Genomic DNA, 23,098 nt, shown 5'->3' with positions numbered 1-23,098 from the left:
CTTTCAAGGGCAAACAAGTCCAATGAAGCCTTGTCCCAGAAACTCTGCTATGGGGCAGTGGGGGCCATAACTGGACACCACCCTCTGTCACCAGCTGGATGAACCAAATGAGGAAGGAGAGAAGGACATGGTAGAGAAAGAACTTTTGGGCAGGCTTAACATGTTAGAGAGGTTAAAACAAGCTCCCCAACTCTGGATCCTCAGGGAGGATAAGGGAACGGGGTATGGATCCGACTGCTATCACATTCTATAACAAGCGCCTAATTTAAAAGGTTTTGCTACAGTCATTAGAAAATCCAATAGGAGGATCTGGGCAAGCTCATATGCGTGACGGAAGGAGCAGAGAACAGACCCGGGAAATGGCAGGTCAGGGCTGCCTCTGCTCTGTGCCTCAGTTCCATCCTCAGTTCCTGCTTAGCCTTAACACAGATGGGCAGTCAAAGGCAAGACAGGCATGAAGAAACAAAATAAGTTGGAGAGATATCACAAAAAAAGTAGAGTTTGTTTGTTCAATTGGAAAACTAATAGGTAGAAAGAACCCTGATATTCCAAAGGTTTTGGCATCAGCTAAGAATTTGACTGGAGGAAGTCACAGGAAAAGTACCACGATTTTTAAAAACTAGCATCAAACTACAGACTAGATTAGAAGCCCAGGGCAAAGCAATCCCACTCTGAGGCTACCCTGTGGCCCTGAGTAAGTTTGGGGACCAATCTGGGATTTATTTCCCTACCTCCACCTGGAAGGCCAGTAAGCCAAAAGCACCATACTGGTGCCAAGAGTAAAACCACCCCTCCCTCCACCCATGAGCAGAACTGAGTCATTAACAGGCCTGTGGGCAAATGACCTATCAAGCTCCCAGGCACCAAGTGCTTCCCAAAACTCAGAGACAGATTAATGATGATGATGATAATGCTATTCTAAGGAATTTCTATGTATTGATTCATTTAATCCTCAAAACACCCTTATAAGGAAAGTATAATTATTATTTTTACTTTACAGATAAAGAAGTCAAGGCACAGAAAAAGTGAATAATTTTTCCAAGGTCACCTGCTAGTAGGCAGCAGAGCCAGAATTCAAACCCAAGCAGTCTATCTCCAGAGTTCATGCTGTACCCAATATATTAATAATCCATTAATAATCATATGCAACTCCCAATTTGTTGACCCTTCTGCCTACGTTGCCATCCTTCTCCTTCCCTCTCCAAAATGGGCTGAAAGCAGGTCCTAAAGCCCAAACCAGCCTTTCTATCCAACTTCATATTTGCCAAGCTTCTGTTTCTCCAGCAACAACAAGCTGAAGTTTTTAGATTTTGAAGAGAATGGGTTGGGAGGGAAGGTATGGGACTCTTCATGGCAGTCACAGAAGAGAGACATCAAAACCAATGATCTAAGGAAGACACAGGGCTGGGTGGGGAACCCAGGGCCCTGATAAAATCCAGAAAATTCTGTCTTCCCCAACTCAGACACCAGGTCCTCTGAGTTTGAGGCCAGACTTCCTCTAGACAGAGAAAGTGAGGGCTGGTTAGGACTGGAAGCTGATAGCAGAAATGCTTTGGAAGAGTCTGGGAAAAAAGGACAATCCAGACTAAGTTCTGCAGTGAGAGAGAGAGAGAGAGAGAGAGAGAGAGAGAGAGAGAGAATGTGTGTGAGTGTGAGTGTGTGTGTGTGTGTGTGTGTGTGTGTGTGTGTGTGTGTGTTTGTGTGTTGGCCATTTCCAAGCTGGGTGTCCTGTCACAGAGCCTGGTTCTGCCACCCAGGTCAGGGACGAGTAATGATGGGTGAGGGCAGGGAATGATCAGAAGCCCTGGAGGAGGAATGCAGACAGGCATCTGTGTGCCTGCTTAGTGGGGCAGAGGCTTGCATCCCACCAGGGAGAGAGAGGTGGCCAGGCTGATTGATACTCCTTACCTTCTCCAAGCCTAGGCCTAATTCCTGCCTGCTGCTCTCAACCTCACCTAAACAACAAACTCCTGTCATTGCCCAGAAATCCTGAGGCCACTGCAGATTGCCCATGCAATGGGGACTCTGCCTTGCAAAGCCAAGTGCTAAAAGGAATAAGGATGTGTGCTGGTCACTTGATTCCAGGAAGATCGCACACAGCAGTCCCTCAGGCTTCGCAGGTAGCAGGCCCAGTTTCCCTTTTGCCTCTATTCATCTTGATGCATGGTCAAGTGAGTGGGGACCTAACTTTGTGCCTGTGTATCCTTTAGGTAACCTAGGCTACTTGTGGTGGAGGATGCAAGGCTGTGCCAGGCCCAGCACAGGCTGGGTCCCTAGTGCCTGAAGTGCCAAGCACAAAGGCTCCCATAGTCTGGACAGCTCTGGGGAGGGCGAGGTAGAAGAGGCTAGCTGACTCAGGGAGGAAACCTTTCACTGTCTGAAGCCAGTGTTTCCTCAATCAGCTCCATCACCAAACCAGTCCCCAGATGAGGGAGGCAGGAGTGGGAAAAAGCAGGATGCAGGCCCCCAGCTGAAAGAACTAACACAGGAGATAGTATCAGACTCTCCCCTCGCCATATCCCTGGAAGGCTCCACTGGATCTCCAGACACTTTTCTCTTGATGTGATGGGGCTGGGCATGAAACTGCGTATCCTAGAGTCACGACTGTCTCATGCTGCCTGACAGTGCTGTCACTGCTTGGCCTTTAGCCCATGCCACCCTGAGCTGAGATCTTTTCGCAGATGTCTTCTGTTCTAGAGAAAGCACAGGCTCCCTGATCACAGGAATGGCATCTTTGGCTTTTCTCCTACACAGAACCAAGCCCACAGTGTGACAAGGAGCAAGTGCTCTTCGAGGATTCCTGACATCCGCCCTTGATTGTGCCAAGACTCTGGGGCCATCTGCACCTGGCCTTCCCTGCAGCCCAGAGCCATACTCCCTCCCCACTCAAACCCACCCCCAGCCCTCTTTTGCTCAGAGCCAGGGGCAGCCTTGGTCCTGCTGACAGAGAAAAGAGCCCAAGAAGTGCCCTGTGAGAAATCTCCCTCTTTGTGGGTACCCTTGCATGCCACAGGGCCTGGCAGGAACAGAAACTGGGGAGGGAGAGAGGAAGTGAGTCAGCTCCTTGCAGAAAAAGGAATAGAAGGGAGGAGCCAGCAGAAGGAGGGAGCAAAGGGCACAGGGGACTGGACAAGTCACTAAGAAAGAGAAAAAGGCCCTAGAGGTATGGTGGGGCCCAGAGAGTGAAGGACAGATATAGGTGACAAACTCAGCAGTGCCACCTCCCACCAAGGCTGGGTGGCCCCCACAGAGCAGAGAACCTGAGTCTGGCAGGCACATCCCCACCTGAGGATGGAATCTGAGGCACTCCCCTTCATGACTCATGTATGGCTGGAGGAACTAAGACCTGTGGGATATGGCCACAGCCACGTCTCTCCTCACTGAGGTAGAGTCTGGTCCCCAAGGCCTCCCACTGCCTCTCATGAGACCCCAGCAGGAAGCCCCAGCTTCAGAAGCTCAGGTTCCCCCTCGCCTGGCCCAATGGGGAGAAAGATATCTGCATCTTCCAGAGAGGGTAGGAACTGAGCCCAGCCAGGAGCTGTCCCCAAACTCCAGCTGGCTCTGACTGGGAAAAATCCTTACTGTGAAAATTCCCAGCCTGCAGACATTCCAGCACAGAGGCAGCCCAGGGAAAGTAGCAAAAGGGAAGAGAAAGCTTTGAACCCTGCCGGGCAGCATTCCACCCCCTCAGAGACCTGAAGCCAGTAAGACAGGCACATTCTTCCACGGTCCCCTGGGGAATCTCAGGCAACAAAACTTAGGCAATTTACTTAACCTCTCTGTAATCCAGTTCCCAGGGCTGGACACTGTACAACCCCACGTGACCCTGAATCTGCTTCTTAACCAATCCTGGTGCCTTCCTGGGGGCTCTAGTTCAGAGGCAGGAGGCAGGCCATCCCTGGGACCCTCCTCCTAGAGCCTCTTCCCTAGGCCTTGATTCCTGGGTGCCTAGAGATCATCTCTCCTCCACTCCTGTGGGAGATGTTGAGTGCCCAGGTACACAAGAAACATGGTAACATACTGCAGACAGGTCACCAAGGCCAGGGGGGAATGTTCTAGGAACCCAAACTGATTTAGCCCATGGAAAACTAAACAGAAATGGGAAACCAGTACTTCAACAAATGTCCCCTACTCTCATGAAGTACTCCAGCCCTGGAGAAATAAGATAACTAATTAATTACAATCTTGATGGATGCTATGAAGAAGGATGGGATAATGCCAGGGTGCAGACCTGACATGTTCTGAGAAGATCAGGTAAGGCTTCCCTGAGGAGGTGAAATTCAAACTGGAGCCAATGAGTATGAGTGAATGAGGGCAGACAGGGAAAAGCATTACAGACAAAAGGAATGGCAGGGACTCGATGGCAGAAGTGAATGAGAACTCTGAGTTATACACCCACTACCAGCTAGGCACTCTGCCAGGCCGTCCTCACCTTTTCCCCACAGTGCATACTATGAAACAACAGCGCTCAGCCCCTCATGCAACAGAAGAGGACCTGTTCTTGGTCATAGGTGACAGTCTGGAGATCCTGCCACCCCAAATGCTGCAGAGGTCAGTACTAGCATGTCAGTAAGGGCCCAAAGGGCAAGGGGCAACGTTCCTGCCCTCTAAGATCTCGCATGGGAGATGTGTAAGGGATGAAAGTACACTCCTCCACCACCACTGGGGGACCACACCTAAATGATGCCATTTCTCTTCCTAAGGCTTCCTCAGCCACCTTTCCAGAATCTCTCCTAGGTCTTACCAGATTAAGTTCCACCTGCTGCCCTTTGAACTCACTGCCCATAGTTAATCCTCAGGAGAGTCTGAGAGCAATGGCCACACCCTTTTGTGGTTCGTCATCCACAGAGCAAGAGCAAGAGTGGCCAGTCACTCTGGCTTCCCCTTCTTTCCTAGAGAAAAGGCTTCCAGGGCAGCAGAAGGGCCCAGGCCTGGTCTGGGCAGTGGATGTATGAGGATATCCAGATACTGCCTTTCCGTATCCTACACAGCAGGTCCTCAAATAACAAATGACATAATTTCGTTCAATGTCATTTCATTATAACGTTGATGAGATGTCACAGGAACTTAACTCCTGTTTATATCAATTAGCCTATGCTAGAATCAGTTTTGTTAAGTTGTTTCGTCTCAGTTCCAAGAACCTATCGATGCCGTTAAGTGAGGACTCACTGCAGAGCACACGAGTGAAGAGCAAGGAGATGATGCCCTGAGTTTAAATCCTGACAAGTCATTTAATAGCCTTTAACCCTTAGGCAACTTTCTTAACCTTAACCTCTCTATAATCCAGTTTCCTCACTGGTGAAGTAGAGATTATTATAATAACTACTTCAAAATGTTGTCGGGAAAATTAAATGAGTTAGTATATAAAAAACATCTAGAACATATTGTGAATGCCTAACATACAGTGAATGCTAGCCATGATCCTCATCCTTGCTATTATTTTCCATGCCTTTCCCTCAGGGCATTTCTGTTCAGCTGACTTTTTACCAGATCAATTAAATAGCACTTACAGAGCATGTATGTTACATGCTATTCTGGACACCACACAGAATACTGGACAAACAGCCTACCCCAGAGTCTGTGTAAAGCAGCTGGGCTAAGCTGTGACAGGGCAGAATGCCATGCTGAGGAACGTATAGTGAGAGATTAAGGGAGCCGGAGTGGTGACCCAGGTCTCAGGAAACTGTTTCCCAACCAAACTAGAGCCAACAACTGAAAAAATAAGCTTCGCTGATACTGTCCCCTATATTTAACAGAACAGAAGCTGCTGCCAAATACCCCGCGGGACTCTAGGGTTGACCTACCTCCCTCCCACCAAACTGCTCGGCAGGAAGTGGGGAGCCATGAAGACTCCACTCCTTCGAAATGCCCGTCTGGCCTGGTGGGTGCCCACGGTGCTGCTGGATGCCTGGGGCATATCCGTACCCACTGCCCAGGACTGACAATGGAGGCACCAGGCAGCTTGCCCAGACAGCAGGGGTGTCCCCTCCCTAACTGGGTCACCGGTCCCCCCCCCCACCCCAGGCTACGGTATGGAGAACCCAGCAGCTTCGTGTAGTGTAGTGGGGCGGCGGGAGCCCTGCTGGCAGGCAGAACGTGTGCTTGTGGTTTCTGGGAAACGCTGTAGAGATTTGCAGCATTTTTAAAATACTTGTGTTCCCACCCGCCACACACTCCCCTTCACCCCACTCCTCACCCACCCCAGTCTGGTTGCTTGCATATCTGGTATTTTCCAGAACCATTTAAATGTAAATAAGAGTGATTAGAAGGGAGCAGAGGGCAGAGTGGCCAGGGGTATCGGATGAGCCAGAGGGGTTCTGGCCAGGGCTGGAAAGGGCCCCGGTGGGCTACCTCAATCAAGGCACTACCCCTGCAGCAGGGCTCCAAGCTGTGCCTGCAAAAACAACCAATGACCATGACATGTACCCACACCCAGTTCAATGTAGCCTGGGCACTGTGCCCACCACCCACGGGCTGGGTGGTCAGGGCACTCTGGGGCTGCAGTTTGTCTAGCATCTCATCTGGAAAAAGCCAGAATGGTGCCTCTGAGGACAGAGGAGGGATGCCTAGAAGATAGAAATGACCTAGTCCACTATTCCATCCTGCTGGTCCCTTGTACCCCACTAATCCAGGGTAGATAACCCCCCAAATGCTCCTAAAGACAGTTTACCTATCAGTTCTCATGCTCTTGACCCCTACCCACTGGCCCCTCATTACCAAAAGAACTCAGTTTGAGTCCTACTCTGAGGCCCCAGGACTGGCTCTCACATGGTGAAAATCTGATGCCACAAGTGCCTGAAGCTTTGGCACAAAATAAAGTAAAAATTTCCTGCTTAAAAAACAAAAGACAAAAACGAAAAACCCTCCAAGGATCATTTGCTGTAACATTAGGGATAGAAGCATTCTAGCGCACAGCCCAGGTAGCACCCAGCCGTGTCAGCACCGGCAAAAGCCCCAGAGAAAGCCCATCACTCAGCACTGGCACGGCAGACCTGCAATTTCTAGGGTCTTCTTGGAATCCTGCAGGCCTCATTCCTGACACCACCCAAGGGTCCTGGGGACAAGGGTGATGAGGCTCATACAGTTTCTGCTGAGGGATCCAGGGCTTCCACTATAGCAAAGGGGCCCCTGACTGGCCAGCCTTCTGTAGGGCCACTGATGTCCATGCCTGCAGACCTGAGAAGCTGGACTCCAAGAAGCTGAAAAAAGCTAAGAAGCACCCAGTGTCCCGTCTCTCCCTTCAGCTGGCTATCTTTCAGAGCTAGAGCGAAAGTGTTTGGACAGAAGCATCAGGAATTCCCACTGGAAAGAAAGCCTTACCAGGAAAAAGGATAAGAGAGCACTGGGATGGATTAATTAAGGAGGCTGCAAAATTACCTTCCCTGGATGACTTTAGAGTCTGGGCAGAGGGAAAGATACTAATTTACTACCTGCCAAAGTCTACATAAGTGATCTCATCTAATACATAAACATGTTTACCTTAAATACAGACCCACAAAATATAGAATACAGAATAAAAGCCAAGTTTCCCTTTAGCTCCAATCTTATTCTCCTCAGAGAAAACTGCAGGGAGTTGGCTGGGTATGCATTTTTCTCCGATTTCATCTTCTCATATTCTGGGAAGAGAGAATAAGGCCCATTTATAGAGATCAAGGGTCATATCCTCTAAGAGGCCTCTCCTTAGGTGGCACAGGCCCTTTCCTCCTTCCCACCCACTATTTACCTGTACAGACTTCTGTGACAGCAGTTATGGTTCACGGTCACCTTTCTTTACTTAGGTTTATGCTTCCTTAAGGAAAGATACTATTTTATTAATTTATCCCCCAGTGCCCAGTACAGTGAGCACTTGGTTCTTTAACAGACTTTATTAAATGTATAAGGGAATGAGTAAACGGAGGGTCAGAAAAGTTTGGTCACTTTAGTAAAACTCAAACACAGGTCTTTCTGTTCCACAGTCTATGCTCTTTCTACCATAACACTCCCTCTTCTAGGTTCTCCTGAGTGTGAAGTTGGTTTAGATATAATAAACTCTTAATGAACTAACTTCACAGCACTACATTGGTGGGCAAACCCCAAGGTCCAATGGAGAAGAAACTGTATTACAGATCTCTGGCAAACGCCCGACAGCTGGAGAGAGCGGGAGGTAGGCCTTCCTTTAAACTCCCACCTCTCCCCTCCCACCCTATCCTCAAAAGCTCAGAGAAGCAGGGCTTTCTGGGTAGGGCTCCCATGAAGGCCAGCTAGCTTGTCTGGCTCTTGGCAGCAGGACAATCACATTTTGGCAGGGATTAGCCAGGTGGGCTTTTCTGAGGTCAGCAGAAACATCCTACATTCCTAGACAATCCACTTGGCCCCCACAATGAACCTGCTGAGGATACAAACTAAGGGAGCGGCTCTCCTTTCTCCCGGACCCTAGTCTCCACCTGGCCTCTACTCCTTCTCAGTAGGCATTGACTTTCTCACCCAGACTCATGGAACTGGACAGAAGAATTTTGACCCAACTAGGGTTTTAAGATCCTCATCTTTACCAATACCTCCATTAATCTCATCAGCCTCATATAACTCTTTGCCTTTAGAAAATTTAAGAGTAATTGATCTAAAAACAAATGACCCCAAAACACTTTCCCTGAAAGAACTTAGCAACTTCCCCAAAACTTGGCAATCACACTTGACCTCTCCTCCCTTCCTTCCCTCACACTAGTTGGTCACCAAGACTCCAGAGCCTGCCTTAGTTGCTCACCTCTGATACCTCTCTCCATCTCCAATGCGTCCACTTAAGTTCAGGCCTCCATTCATTATACAAGAAAGTACTACAATAGCTCTCTCACTATTCCACCAACAGCTACCCTTGCTGCACCTGAAAGCATGCTCCATAAGCAGCCAGAGAGATTTTGTAAAATCTATCCCTATTACTCCCTGATCAAACTGCTACATTGCCCTTAAGTTCAAGTTTACATTCCCTAACATGACTTGCAAGGGCCTTCATGACCTGGTTGGTCCCTGCTCACTTCTCTCAGTACTGTCCCCTATATACTGTCCCCCAGCCTTATTCCCCAAATGTGCCATTCTCTCTTGAACCTCTAGGCCTTGACATGTGTCCAATACAGTGATTTTCTTTCCTGCCTTTCCTATACTCATCTCCTATCCAAATGTCAGCTCCTTGACTCATTCTAAAGACTGTACTTGAAGTCCCTCTTCTGGGCTCCCTAAGACCCTATACTGGACTCTGTAACTGAGCTTCTCAAATGGCATTATTATTGTCTGCTACTTGACCATCTCTCTCCTTGGGGCTGAGATTATGTGCTGCTCACTGCTGCATCCCGGGAATCCCAGGACCTAGCACACAGTAAGTGCTGAGTAAATGTTTATTTAATAGGTAGGTAAGTAGAAGAATAGATGGCAGAAGAAGTGTTGCTTCTCTCAGGCCTGCTGAGTGATTTCTACCAGGCCCTAAGTCTATACTACTACTGTGGCCCACTCCTACTCCCAATGAAGCCCTGTCTAGAAGCTACAGGGATACACAAACAAGGTGTGAGCCAAGCATTCTGGACACACACCATGTGAGAAGGAAACCTAAGGGACTGTCTCTCCCTGGGGCCTTCTGAACAGGCCATGGACAGGCGCCATGGGGCCTGGCCCCCATCTGTGTGCAGAAAGGGAACAGATGGCTAGCCGGCTCCCTCAGAGCTCCCTGGGGACAGGCAATGTGTGGACACAGTTGATGGATGGCCTGAATGGCAGGGTGGCCACCAGGGCTGTTCCTGTGGGGCTAGAGTTGTCAGGGTACCCTACCCAGGAGTCTGGAGGAGGCGTGAAGACTCTTTTCTTGGCGTGGAACTGGGATTAGGACTACTGCCAAGAAAAGGAGCAGGAGTAGGAGTGAGAAGAGGAGGAGATAGAGGATGAGAGCCTCAGAAGAGGCTGCAGCACTCCCACACTGGCTCTGGGGTCTGTCCCAGGAAGCTGGAATGCTGCTCCTCTCTGCTGTGGCATGAGTCCCTACCACCTACCCAGGTAAGAAAAGATAAGGGACTTCTCTCAGCCCTGTGCTTCTTATTGTCCTGTCAGATGGCTCTAGGAGACATATGAACATGGGGCTTTCCTACTGTGTCCCCTGTTGGATGCCCAGCCGGGGGAAAAAGTCTTCTGGGTACCAGCTGGGCTTGCCTAATGGGGCGAGAGTAAGCCGGCATTTCTGAGATACCAGACATGAGGTGCGATCCATCCGGACCTCTAAAGCTAAACCATTCACTTCCCCAGGGATGGGGTAGTTGCAGCTAGTTGGGAAGGAGAGTGGCTGGGAAATGTGAGATGCCAGGATGATCCCTGTGCTATAAAGAGAAAACTAAGCAGCATCTGTGATGCCAGGCCCTAAGCCCCACAGAGGCCTGTGCTGTGGTTCAGCAGGGAGCTGGCAACAATCCCCTAAGGAATTCATTCTTTAAGGAGAAAAAAATTCCATCCGTTGAAAGCAATAGTAGCCTGGGAGAAAGTAGATAGACATGGCAACATAGTATGGTCTTTGATTCTGAGATAAAGACCACATTCCCTCTAAACTGTGGTTCCCTGAGTTCAGTCTAGCCTGGTGGCTAACATGGTAGGTGCTCAATATGTTTCTGAAAGATGTATCCAGGTTCTTCCCTGAATTCCACCACAAGCTCCCTCCCACTCACTGCCCCTTCCTGACTAGCAAAGCTGCCTGACCCCACCAGCTCCAGGGTAAAGGAAGGTCTGGAACCCAATTCCAGCGCTTCCTGACAGAGTCTGACCCTGCTGCTCCCAGGCCCTCCAGGCCTGATCTGCTGCTAGGCTGAGCAACCATCTGAGTAGCCACTTCCCCTCCCCGGGAGAAAGCTAAGACCGGGACCCTGCCTGCTTCCTTAGCATTTCCTCCCACTTCTGACTTGGACACAGCTGACTGGTCACTTAGTGCTGAAAGGTCCTGGCCAGACTGTGCACTGGTCAGTCTTCAGGGACCAGATGTAGACAGTCCTAAAAGACACAGCTGGGAGAGAGGCATGGCCAGAGGCCAACTTGTCCTTCATGTACTGTCTCCAGGCAGAACATTCCAAACTGATATCTAGCCACCCTACCAAAAGGCATCTAGGGTTAGAGATGTCCATCCCCCTAGAGACCATCTTTTCAGGAGTTAAATTCAGTTGGTCCTTGGTAAACAAACAGATATCTGCTAAATCTGATAGATGCTCCTAATTTAAATCTCTTCTGCTCCTATGTCACCCCCTTCCACTGCTCTTTTGCATAGGCAGGACAATAGTTAGTGTCTCAGAGATAGTCAGGTGACACTATCTCTGTAGGCTTAATCTCTGTTGCTTTTCCAGGGCCACGCTTTTTCTTCTTCTAGGAGAGGTAATAAAACTCTTAGAGCTTGGGTGATTTTTATATATCAAACCTAGTCATTCCCTGCTTCAAATCCTATAATGGTCCCATTTCACTGGGATAAAACTTAAACTCCTACCATGACTGACAAGGTCTTTCATAATCCAGCCCCTGCTATCTTTGTAACCTTGCCTGGTATTCAACTCTTCACTCACTCAGGGGTAAGAGGAGGCCTGAGGCCATGTCCCTAGAAGCTACCAAAGCAGCTATATATCCCAGATGTTCTATGGTACCTCCAATACCTAAATAATATGGAAATTCTATATTTTAGTTCCAGTACCAGTTGACTAGTGGTAAAGACTGTCTCTCCTATCTGGAATGGCACATGTTAGCCTCCACGCCCCAATTTAGGGCTCAGGAATAATGGTGCCCAAACCCCTAACGCACCCTTGTATCATGAAGCCTGTATGATCATGTCTCACCTCCAGTAAGGTTACTCCTTCCCACAAGCCAGGTAAGTGGTCCCTGTAGCCCAAGGAGTGGCTCAGCTTCACCGTTCATACACTCACTAGATTGCAGCTCTTGGGTACTCTAATCATCTACGTAAGTACAAGTGTAGGAGATGCCAGCAATCCCCAACCCTGCTCACCCCCAGCTGCCCAGGGAAACACTCACATCAGCTGGCTCCCTGCGGGGTCCCTCGCTACTCCGCAGCCAGCTCCGGCTCAACTCGCTGAGCTCTGGGATGGGTTGCACTTTGAGTCGCACGCTGTCCCCGGACTGCCGGATCATCTCCACAATCTCATCCCTGGACTTGCTCTCCACGTTGTTGCCATTAATCTCCACCAGACGATCACCTGGCACCAGCCCCAAGGCAAGGTCCTTGGTGCCCGCACCAGGCTCAGCAAAGTGAACCACCCTCCGATAGACCTGGCCCTCAGCGCCCCGATCCAGCATGGTTGTGCGCCTCAGGGAGAAGCCAAAGTCTCCAGTGGGCCGTCGTTGCAGCTCCAGTTCCCGGAGGGCAGGCGGTGGCAGGGGCACCACTGGAGGCAAGCGCAGGTCAGCTGGAAACCTTTTAGTCACCAGCTCAGGGACTCGGGACCGGGGCCCTGGTCGAGGGAGGCCTGAGCCAGGATGCTGCACCAGCTGTCCTTCTAGAGTCCTCACCTCCACCTGTGGAGATGGGGCAGCAGAGTGCTCTGAGGGGGTGGAGGTCTCGGAAGCACTCTCATCCCTGCTACGCTGGGAGAAAGAGAAGCGCTTGACAATCATCTGTGAGTTCTGCTTGGCCAGGGAGCCGAACTTGGCTGCCCGCTGCAGCACAGAACCACGAAAACTGCCTTCTTCGCCCTTGAGGTCATCGCTGGAGCTGGCTGTGCTGAGGTGGCCGGAGTCTAGGATGATGCTGCCCCTGTTGCTGTCGGAGTCAATGTCCGTCAGATGTAGGTCCGAGCCGCTAGCCACCTTAATGGGGATGGGGTTGGAGATTTCCAGGCGCATCTTAGATTCACGCTTGGAGGAGCGGTTCAGGTTGAAGAAACCACGTCGCAGGCTCATCTCCTCTAGGCTCTGCAGCTCTGCCGCTGACATCCGCTCCTTCTTCTCTTTTTTCTCCTTCTTCTCTTTCCGCCCGCCATCTTTGTCCTTGTCTCTCTTCATTAGGTTAAACATGGTAGGGATGATGTTTTTAGGGGTGGCAACCCCCAGAGGATTATGTGTGCTTAGCACAGGGCCTTTGTGCCCCACCTTGCTGCTGCAGAAAGACAGAGAGAGAGGAAGATTATTTGGAGCTTCCTCCAGCATTTCCCATCCAGACATGGCGAACTACTGAGCATAACTCTCCCTCACCAAGTGCTAGCTATGTGCCAGGTGCTCTGCTTTACACAATACTGTCTCAGTTAAGCTAAGAGTCATAACATTGCTTATGAGGAAGTCTATTATTACCCCCATTTTACAAATAAGGAAACTTGAGGTTTAAATAAGGTTCTAAAGTCCAAAGTCTCTCATTTCCATGATTCCTGATAGACTCAAGCTTAGGTGTTCATGGAGGTGGCATCTGGGAGATCTAACCTCCTAGCAAGAGGATGCCATCAAACCAACTTGGGACTTAAGATTCAAATACAAGGGAAAAAGGAGAGGGGCTCTGTACCACCACCTCCCCACAACCAATGTCCCTAAAGGCAACAGACATCACATGCTACTGGGCTCCTTCCTAAGCCTATTATCCCTAGTGCAGCAGCCTTAGCCACTGCTTGACAGAAGACCTCAAAGAACCAATACTTATTTAATGACTACCACTTGCCAGGCATAATGCCAAGCACTTTATACAAACTACTTCATTTGAACTTCACAGCATCCCTTCAAGGTAGGCATCATTATCTTTACAAATGAGAAAACAGGGCTCAGAAAATTAAGCACACGTTTGTTGTCATATATCTAATAAGTGGCAATGCCAGGATTCAATAGCAAATATTGTTTTCTTTCTAGGGCCTGGGCATCCAAAGTGCAGCAGGGAGGGAAGTGGAAGTTCCAGACTGAACAGAGAGGACAGACAGCTGTGAGGTGGGAATAGAGGTGGGTGGGGTCTGCTGGATAAACAGGATCCTGAAAAACTCACATCCTTTTCCCCAGAGCAACACCTAAATATAGAAGCCAGAAAGAAAAACCCAGCTCCAGGGCACGTGAGTCTATGGAGTTAACCTACTCCCACCCCTATGAACACCTGATTGGGGTCAGGACTAAGAAAAACCTGGTGGGAGTGGAGGTGAGAGAGCCTTTCTTACTCTAACCATCAGGGAACAAGAAGTAGAAGTAGGCCATACCACCTAATTAGAAACTAAATGTAATTTTTTTTACTCTCCATAAAGGCCTCCTCCTCTGATTTCCAGACACAGGACCTACAGGCTTAATCCTTCCAATGATGACCTATTGCAAGGCCCTGGAGATCCCTCTCCCCTCTGTATACCCAACCCCCACAACTAAGCAATCCTTACCCAATCCTGACTCTTTCCTAGGGGCTAGATATTTGATCAATATCAACGGAAAACGGGCCCCAGAATTCTAGAATGTTAGGGCTGAAAAGGTCCCTGAGGAGTAATTTCATATAAAACCCTGTCTCAGCAACGGCTTGCCCTCACTATCAAGACAGGCAGAACAACGGTCACGACAGCTGCACAAGGGATAGTGCTGGCTGGAAATGTTACGAGATTTGGTACCTAGACCTGATTCTGCCAACAAATAGCCAGGGGACCTTGAGCCTGTCACTTTGCTAGATAATCTAGGTCTCTTCTAGCTCTAAAATTCCAAATATCTAAGTCTCTTGTGGACACAGGTTAGTTATTAACTTTCTGCCAAAGTCACCCCTCTCTTCCCAACCCTGGGGCCTTTGGAGACTGAATCCATTTCAGCCCTTCCCTCATCGCCCATCTTGCTACTGTTATCTACAGAGCTCACTACTGTTATCTACAAAGCTCACAAGGCACCCCTTCCCCACAGTCGTCCTTACGATTGCCAGGCCTGGCGGTGGCCTGGGTTCTCCCCTGTGCCACATGTCTGGAGCTACCTGCAGCCTCCCCTTCCAGGGTCAGACTGGCAATGCAGCTGCAGCTGCTCCTCCTATGCTCTCCTCTGTTCTCAATTCCTTAGAGATCTGGGTTCTGTCACATTTTTGTAGACCTTGGACTTTCCAGCATCTCTTGTTCTCAGGTCCAAAGTCTTCAGCAACAACATCGCCACCTCCCCACTCTCCATTCCATGCTGCAGTTCCTACCCACCTCTCCTTCATCTCTTAACCTCTTCAGTGAAGGTCACTTACAGTTTTTCTGACCTTCTCTGCCTTTCTCCCCTCACCCTACTCCAAGAGGCCTTTCCTAATTTTAAGTGGAGGAAAAGTATACACGTAAATTAGAATATCTATACAAAGTAGGGGATGTACCTAAATCATCTTGACCCTACTATCTTCAAAAATCAAAGCAAAGTACAATTGACTCAGTCAATTCAACTGCTTTATCACTCTAAGACAGAAAGCATTTTGAGGGCAAGGACCATTCAACTCAAATAGGTATCTATCAGTTTATTAAGAGGAGAAACAATTTACATATTCATACAATGGAATACTATTCAGCAAAAAAGGGAAGCAATTACTGATATACATAACAGGAATGAATCTCAAAAACATTATGTCAAGTGACAGTAAAAGAATTCTTTGACAAAAGAGTTCATACTGTATGGTACTATCTATACAAAGTTCTAGTATAGGTGAAACTAACCTAGGGTTAAAAAGTAAAAAAAAAAATTAGAACTGTAGTTACCTCTGGGAAGTAGGGGTGGGGATTGCCTGAGGAAGGGCATGAGGGAACTTCCTGGGGTGATGCTCATGTTGATAGGGGGTTTGGATTGACAGGTGTATACATTGGTCAACAGTTCATTAAATCATACACATAAGATTTGTGCATTTCATTGTGTGAAATATTCACCCAAAAGAAAAAAAGAACTATAAATAAATACTGAACTCTAGTTAATGATATGTATGCTAAAGTATTTGGAGCAAAGTATACTGATGTCTGTGATTTACTTTAAGATGCATCACAAATGTAAGCTGGCTTGATGGATGGGTCGAGGAATAAATATGTGATAAAGCAAAGGATAGTAAAGTGTTAATGGTAGAATCCAGGAGGTAGGAGGTTGTTCACTATAAAATTCTTTAACTTTTCTAAATATGTGCAGAGCTTTATGATAAAATATTAGAAAAAATATGTATCTATCAAGCACCTATTAGATGCAAGGGATATGACATAACTAAAACTAATGAAAAAGCTAAGGTTGCAGATGTCAGGTAACAAATTTGGAAACAAATCTGAGTTAATAGTTATACAACATTGGTAAGTCACTTAAGGCCTCTGTGCCTCTGTTTTCTCCTTTGTAAAATGGAGATAATAGTATCTACCACATAAGACAATGGGAATTAAATGAAATATGTATATAAGCCCTTCATATAACACCTAGCCCAAAGTAAGCCCTCAAGAATGGTACCCAATAGTAGCAAGGCACATTCTTATCATCTAAATGAGTTGGTAGAGAGGATAGTAAAGTACTCAAATGACTGTCAGCACAAGTGTGACTAAAATAAGTCTAGACAAAAATCTTAATGCTGGATAGGACCTTTGTATATAGAAAGTAAAGTCCAAAGAAGTGAAGGTAATCCAATGAGCACATGGCCAAGCTGGATCACACTGGATCAAGTCCAGAGGCCCATTAAAGCTATTGCCAGAATAAGGACAAGCAATTCATTGATGCAGAAATACAAATGGCCAACAAATACAAACAGCTATTCAGCCTCGGTAATATTCACAGACATGTGAAATAAAAGAGGTATACTACTGTTCACTTAGCAGTTTAGTAAAACCTACCAAGGTTAATAACATCAATCAATTAGAAGATGGGAAGCAGGGTATCTCATACATGGTGGTAGGAGTATCAATTGGCATAAGAAGGGCAAGTTGGTGGTACCTATGAAAATATTTCAGTATACATATTCTTTGGCTGGGCAATTCCTCTGATAGGACACCTATCTATAGGTATATTTATACAATAAACATGGCTAATTTTTGCAGCATAGTTTGTAATAGCAAAATTCTGTCAATATAAATGGCCTTCACTAGGGGAATAGCTAAATTATAGAACTTGTTAGTTATTTAAAAGAATGAGATAGATTTGTGTGTACTGACCTGGGAAGAGTCAATGCTATATTATTAAGTGAAAAATGTAAGTTGCTAGATAATATATATTTTTATTAAAATTTAAAAAACTATATGTATAGGTATGCATATACATACATGCACATTATGTATAATATTCATATATGCATAAAAATTGTATATACAATCTGGGACAGAGAGAGGAACTTCAGAAGGGTCAAAGCAAACTAGTGTTTTACCTATATTGTTTTAAATTTTTACAATGAGAATATTTAGATAGTTGGTGTGTGTACATGTGTGTTTAAGCCTAAGGGATTTAGATAGTGGAATTACATGTAATTTTTCTTCTACTTTTCTGCACATTATTTATTTCCTATAGAAAAAAATACTTTTAATATTTATATAAATTATATTTATGTAACATAATATATTAAGCTATATACAATATATAAAATGTATATAACTAGTAGTCCAGAAAGCTCCATTACAAAAAATTTGTCCATGGTTATCTTCTGTGGAGTAGAGGCAAAGAGAAGTAACACTACCTTTCTACCTAGTATACTTCCTTTGAATTAAATCTTTTTTTCAGCACATGTTACTTTTGGGATTGTAAAGATTGTTTTAAAAAATAAAGAGAAAGAAAAAAGGTTTGACAAAGTAGTAAGCAATTCGTTTAGCATTAAAGTTGTAAACAGGGCTTACAATGTTAAGTTCAAAGAATGCCCTCTCATGCCTGGAAAAAGCTTCAGTGACTTGGGGGGACTCGGATCTTCTCATTGTTGCTTTAAGTGGGGACAGATTTAAATGGGTCACCCTGCATCTGGCAAAGTAGAAATCCCAGGAAATGGAAACTATAATATTAGAGTCCCAAGACAAGGGCGCCTAGATTTGTCTGCTGTGGGTGGATACTTAAAAGGGTCAGTCCCCCCCACTCCCCACCCCCCACTCCAGACCACACTCATAAATAAATGCAAAGGAAATACTTTCCCAAGAGAGCTGGCCTCTCTCTCTTGGCCTCTGACCTCCCTGAGCGGCCGTTTCCTACAGCCTTGAGGCCTTTATCTCAGAGCTGGCCCACACCGAGGACTGAAAAAGCGGCCGGGTGGGGCTCACAGGACAGACACCTGGCCCAGCTTCACGGCTCCAGCCGGAGCAACGCAGGGTGGCTCCTATCCCCGCCGCTGCCGCTGCTGCCGAGCTTCTTCCCGGCAGGTCTGCTGAGCTCCGCAGCAACTCGTGACTCACTGCCAGGTCACACGGAGCTTATCTGGCTCCAGGTGTGCTCCCTCACTTAGACTGCACGCTTCTCACATGACATCAGCCGGCCCGCCGCCGGCTCGCGGCTCCCTTCCCCACCCGCCGCCGTGCGGGGAACCACCCGCCCCCAGCGTTTTCAGGCAGCGGGCCGCGCGCAGCCGCAGCTCCGAGGCGCCTCCCGCTGCGATACCGTCTCTCCCGGAACGCAGCGATTCCGCAGGCCCCGGGAGAAATGGGAGCGGGAGAGGTGCCAGCAGCCAGGTCCTCCAGGTGCACCTCCTAGGTCTTCTGCGGAGCCTGCAGCAGTCCGCTGGGCGCTAAACCCAGCTAACACTACTCACCTCCACCCCCACTTTCTGTATGACCTTGAGCAAGTCCCGACCCCTCTCTAGGCCTCAGCTATTTCAACTATAAAATCTCCATGCGCCTGAGAGTTCAGACTTGGCCCCAAGCCCTTGCTTTTGCTGGAGAGGTATTCTGCTCAACCACAAACTGCAGGTTCTAATTCTGCTCTGCCTCTGACTTGCTGTGTGACCTTGAGCCCATCACCCAATATCTCTGAATATCAGAGAATAATAAAAATAATCCCTTGTAAGTGACGATAAAGTACCTGGCAAAGAGAAAGAGCCCTGGGCCCTGTAAAATCATCAGTCCACAATTTAAACTGCTGCCCGACTGTAAGCTATTTGAAATGTCAAAGGAATGCGGATAATTTATAAGCCACACAATTCCTATCTCCAGAGAAAGGGCAAGAAAATAAGGTGGGGGCAGGACTGGAGGCTTTCCAGATCTGCTCCCCACCCTCCAACCCAGCTCCTACCACTATACCACCCCACTCTCTAATTCAGTCCACCTCAAAAAATGGTGATGGGGGTGAGGTGCAGTGGGCAGATCTTAAAGTACCCTGGGAACTGACCCAAAGCAGAACTTATAAACTCTAACCAGTCCCCAACTTAAAATCTGGGGGAACCTGTTAATCTTAGCACAGAGTGGGTTGGGCCCTCTTATATCCCCTCAAACCTTTAAATGACCTCAGCTTTTCCCACCATGCCCAGGAGAGACCTGGGACAAGGCCTGGGGCCCAGGGTCACCAACAGGACTCTGTTCACATGGATGCTCTGGTTCCAGTCTGTGGTGTCCACTCCAGGTGAGGGAGGTCTGGTTGGGGACAGACAGACCTTTGGTCTGAAGGAGCAAGAATAGCAACTGCCGCCCTGGAGACCTGTGACACACCAAGTCTGGATCAAGGCTTCCTGAGTTCCAACAACTCCCTGCTCCACCCAAGTAGGGTGGATTCTCCCTTTCACACAAATCTCAGCTCTGTCCCACCCAGTCTACCTTTAAGTACTTGCCTCTGGGGGACCCTGGAGTTTTCAGGCCCAACTTCTGAAGACACAATGAGCCTCAAGCTGGGTCAGCGAATGAGGCTCCAGGCAATAGGCTGGCAGCCCAGGCTGCCAGAGAGTCAGGTTGAGGGACCAGGCAGGAGTAAGGAAGGGCATAATCCATGAGAGGGCATCTGAGGAGAGCCTGGGGCATGGAAGGAAACCCTTAGGCACACACCCTGGCACCTAAGCCAGATCAGGAAAGAGTAAACAAACTAGATAGTCAGAGCTGCCTGGCACCAGGTCATCAACTGTTCAAAGTTCAAAGCTCCCAAAAGAAGTGACCATCAGCATTCTACCCCCCACCACCCCCACCTTTCACCCCCACCTCCTACCCTTCTCATTCCTCTAAACCCCCAGCATAATAGTTTCCCATACTGTCTTCCTGGAATTGAGGCAGCAGCCCAAATGTTCACAACCCCAAATGGACAAGCATACCTCCACCCAAGGATATATATAACCAGTCATGTCCAGCAACCAGGAGGATGTTTCCTGGAAAGCCCTCATTACAAAAAGTCAGAGCGGAAGCTGAAGAGGTGGCAGGCCATTGACAAAGAGCCAGCAAGGTCTGCCAGGAAGCCACAGACCTCAGGAGAGCAACTTTCAATATCCACAAATAGAAAATAGCCCCTGAACCTAAAGGGTGGGGGACCCTTAGGAAAGGCTGGGTCAATTGCCATGACAACAGGATACCAACCTGTCCAAGAAAAGGGCTCCAGACCTGGTAAGTACATGGAAAAGCAGCTTGAACTTTTAGAGTCAGTGTCTTGCTAAGGTGATCTTGCTCTTAGCTACCTGGACATCCTTCCCTCCCTTCCAGCATGGCCCAATGGATATATATTTCACACAGTTCACTCTCCATGGGAGGATTTACAAGGCCTCCTCAAGCCACAGACATGCCAGGCACTCAAAAGTCAAAACAAACCCACGTAAACCAGCAAACCAGACCTAATCATTGGTAAGGTGAAGCGAGGAGGGAATCACATAATTTTGGGGGACCATCTGCAAGCAGGAAGTCACTAGGAGAGCTCCCCCTAGGAAGCATCATCCTAGACCTCCCTACACAAATGCAAACCATGAGGAGGTTGCCAAACACATGCCAAACCAGGCAAAAGGAGCACTGCTTAAAAAACAAACTGGCTGCCTTCCCCCACCACACCGACCCCCCAGCTCATTCTGGCTGGCAGTATTTCTAACTAATCAGCAGGATATATGTGCCTTGCACCAGGGCAACACCTCCTCACCCCTACAACAAAGCCCCAAAGTGTGGTGTGTCCCTGTAGGCCTTAGCTCAGCCAGGAACATGACCCACTGCTCACTAGGCTTGGTACCAAGCAGCAACCCCCAACATGAGGTGGGGGACAGCTAACCTTACCACCTTCCGTTCCCATTGGCGAAACTACTGGCATGACAGGTTATCAGGGCGGGGTGTCAGGGTAGTCTCTCCCAGAGGCCTGGGGCAGGCTGTCCGACCTTCCCACACACACCCCACCCCTTTGCAGGGAAAGGTGAGGTGAGTAGCCAGTCACAGGGGACCGCCTGCACTGAAGAATCTCAAAAGCCTACCATTCATCACCACCCCCATCTTCTTGTCCCAAGGGGAGGGGGCTTGTGGAAGCGGGGTCTCCATTGTTTGGCCAGCTGTCTAGCAGCTGCTCCTTTGAGAGGAGCCCGCTGTCGGCCTGGCAGTGAAAGGGTGAAGGCCGCTGGGAGGGATAAAGGGCTCGGTGGAGGTGCTCGCCTTCCCCGCAGCCTCTCTCAGAGCCTCCGTGGGTCGGTCTGTCTGGGCGGCCCTGGGCCTGGCCCCGAGAAGCCCCCTACCCCGAGGCTGCAGCCTCCACCCCGCAGCTCAGGGCCAACTGGGCTCCCCCAATCCCCAAATTCCCCCAAACCGAAGGCCACCCTGCCCTGCCTCCTTGCGTTCCCCGGGCTGGCAAAAGGGGCCGAAGCTCCCCCTCCCAGCCCCTGCTGATCTGACCCCACTCCCGGGCGCCGAAGTCCGCGGCGCGGCCGGGCACCGGAGCCGGGAGTCCGGGCCGCTGCTTCCAGGGGACAGGGAAGGAGGAGGAGCAGGCGGGCCCCGCCGCCCGCCTGCCTTCGCAGCCCAAACCGGCCCCGCCGCCCCGCCGGACCCGGCTCGCCACCGAGCGGCAGCCCCCGCCATCCCGCACTCACCAGCCGCCGGAGCCCGCCCGGCAGGCAGCAGAAGCTGAGACACGGCATCCAGCGGCCCCGGCCCGGTCCGGGCTAGAGCAGAGCGCAGCGCAGCTCAGCGCCGCGAAGCGCAGCGCCGCCCCCCCGCCGCCGCGCGAGCCGAGCCGAAAGGGAGCTCCCTGCTGGCGGCTCCGGGGATAAACGCCCCGCCTTCCGGGCAGGGCCTGGGCGCGCCTCCAGAGAGGGCCATGTGGGCACCCGGCACTGCCCTGGGAAACTTCAGTCCGTGTCCGAGAGGCCCTGCTTGCAGATCCTGTCTGCGCTGGGCACTGGAGGCTGCTGGACACGCCCAGAGAAGGCACCAGGGCAATGCTAAAAGTAAAGAACAGTTTCTGTCCAAGGCAGGCTCCGGACTCCGCTGGCTGTGTCCAGGAGGATGCTGCCCAGGGCAGTGCTGTTCAGAGGAAGCAACTGAGTCTTGCTGGCCACATCTTCCCAGGGTGGCTCTGCAGAGGCAGATGTAGGGCTACTGGATGGTGCCAGATGGCTCAGTCCAAAACAGCCACTGCCTGCCATATCCAAGGTGAGACAAACAGAATGTACTCTCAAAGATGGGCACATACTTCTGGTGGCTTGATCTGAGAGAGCCCTGCCTCAGGGGTGTACCAGGGCCCTAGGGGTTACAGCCAGAAGTGGCATTCACTCCCTAAGAATCCAACAATGTCAGGATTAACACCTTTCAGAAGCTCTTTGGAATGAGGTCTCCCTCTGGGTCTCTCATGTCCTGTAAATATCAAGTGAGCTTCTCTATTCAGAATTGTAGACATCCTGAGAGAGGCCAGAGGCATAGAGACCAGAAGAGAAAGAAAAAGAGAGAGAGAGAGAGAGAGAGAGAGAGAGAGAGAGAGAGAGAGAGAGAGAGAGAGAGAAACGGGCACTTCTACAGGCAGTGTCCATGCTAGAGTTGGATACCCCAGAATATGGAAGAAACTAAGTAGAGTGATACAGGAAAAAAGGTGTGCAGACAAGGGCAGCTGCCTCCATACAGTCCAATGAGGAGCTTCTCCAGGCAGGGGTGGCCCAACCCGACAGATCAGGGAAGGTTGAAGGGAGGGGGGCTCAGGAGCAAAGAGCTAAGTAAGAGCTGGGAGATCCTGAGGAACAGAGTACAACCAGGATGTGCATTGTGGATAAAGGGACAACATACAACCAAACTCAATTCAATAAACTTTGACCGAGAGCCTGCTAAGTGCCAAGTGCATCATC

The 23,098-nt window shown here is 49.2% G+C and overlaps 1 protein-coding gene across 16 annotated transcripts in view; it reads right to left on the bottom strand.

The window, feature by feature from the left end:
• Window positions 1-21,992, bottom strand: part of MYO18A (myosin XVIIIA) — an 89,944-nt gene extending 67,952 nt beyond the window's left edge. For 11 of the 16 annotated variants that reach the window (XM_036222072.1, XM_036222073.1, XM_036222074.1 and 8 more), the window contains exons 1-2: window positions 21,854-21,992; window positions 12,013-13,093 (exon numbers count right to left, since the gene is read on the bottom strand). In XM_036222072.1, coding sequence (XP_036077965.1) covers window positions 12,013-13,011 — 999 coding nt within the window. In that variant the 5' untranslated portion in view covers window positions 13,012-13,093; window positions 21,854-21,992. Of the gene's footprint in view, window positions 1-12,012; window positions 13,094-21,853 lie in introns of those variants that run through there. The other 5 variants (XM_036222075.1, XM_036222076.1, XM_016139019.2 and 2 more) reach the window with 1 other exon arrangement.
• Between the last annotated feature and the right edge of the window lie 1,106 nt (window positions 21,993-23,098).

The sequence above is a fragment of the Rousettus aegyptiacus genome, unplaced genomic scaffold (genome assembly GCF_014176215.1).
Source record: "Rousettus aegyptiacus isolate mRouAeg1 unplaced genomic scaffold, mRouAeg1.p scaffold_m13_p_6, whole genome shotgun sequence".
In the NCBI taxonomy this organism is placed as follows: domain Eukaryota; kingdom Metazoa; phylum Chordata; class Mammalia; order Chiroptera; family Pteropodidae; genus Rousettus; species Rousettus aegyptiacus.
This window is presented reverse-complemented; position numbering and strand designations above follow the sequence as displayed.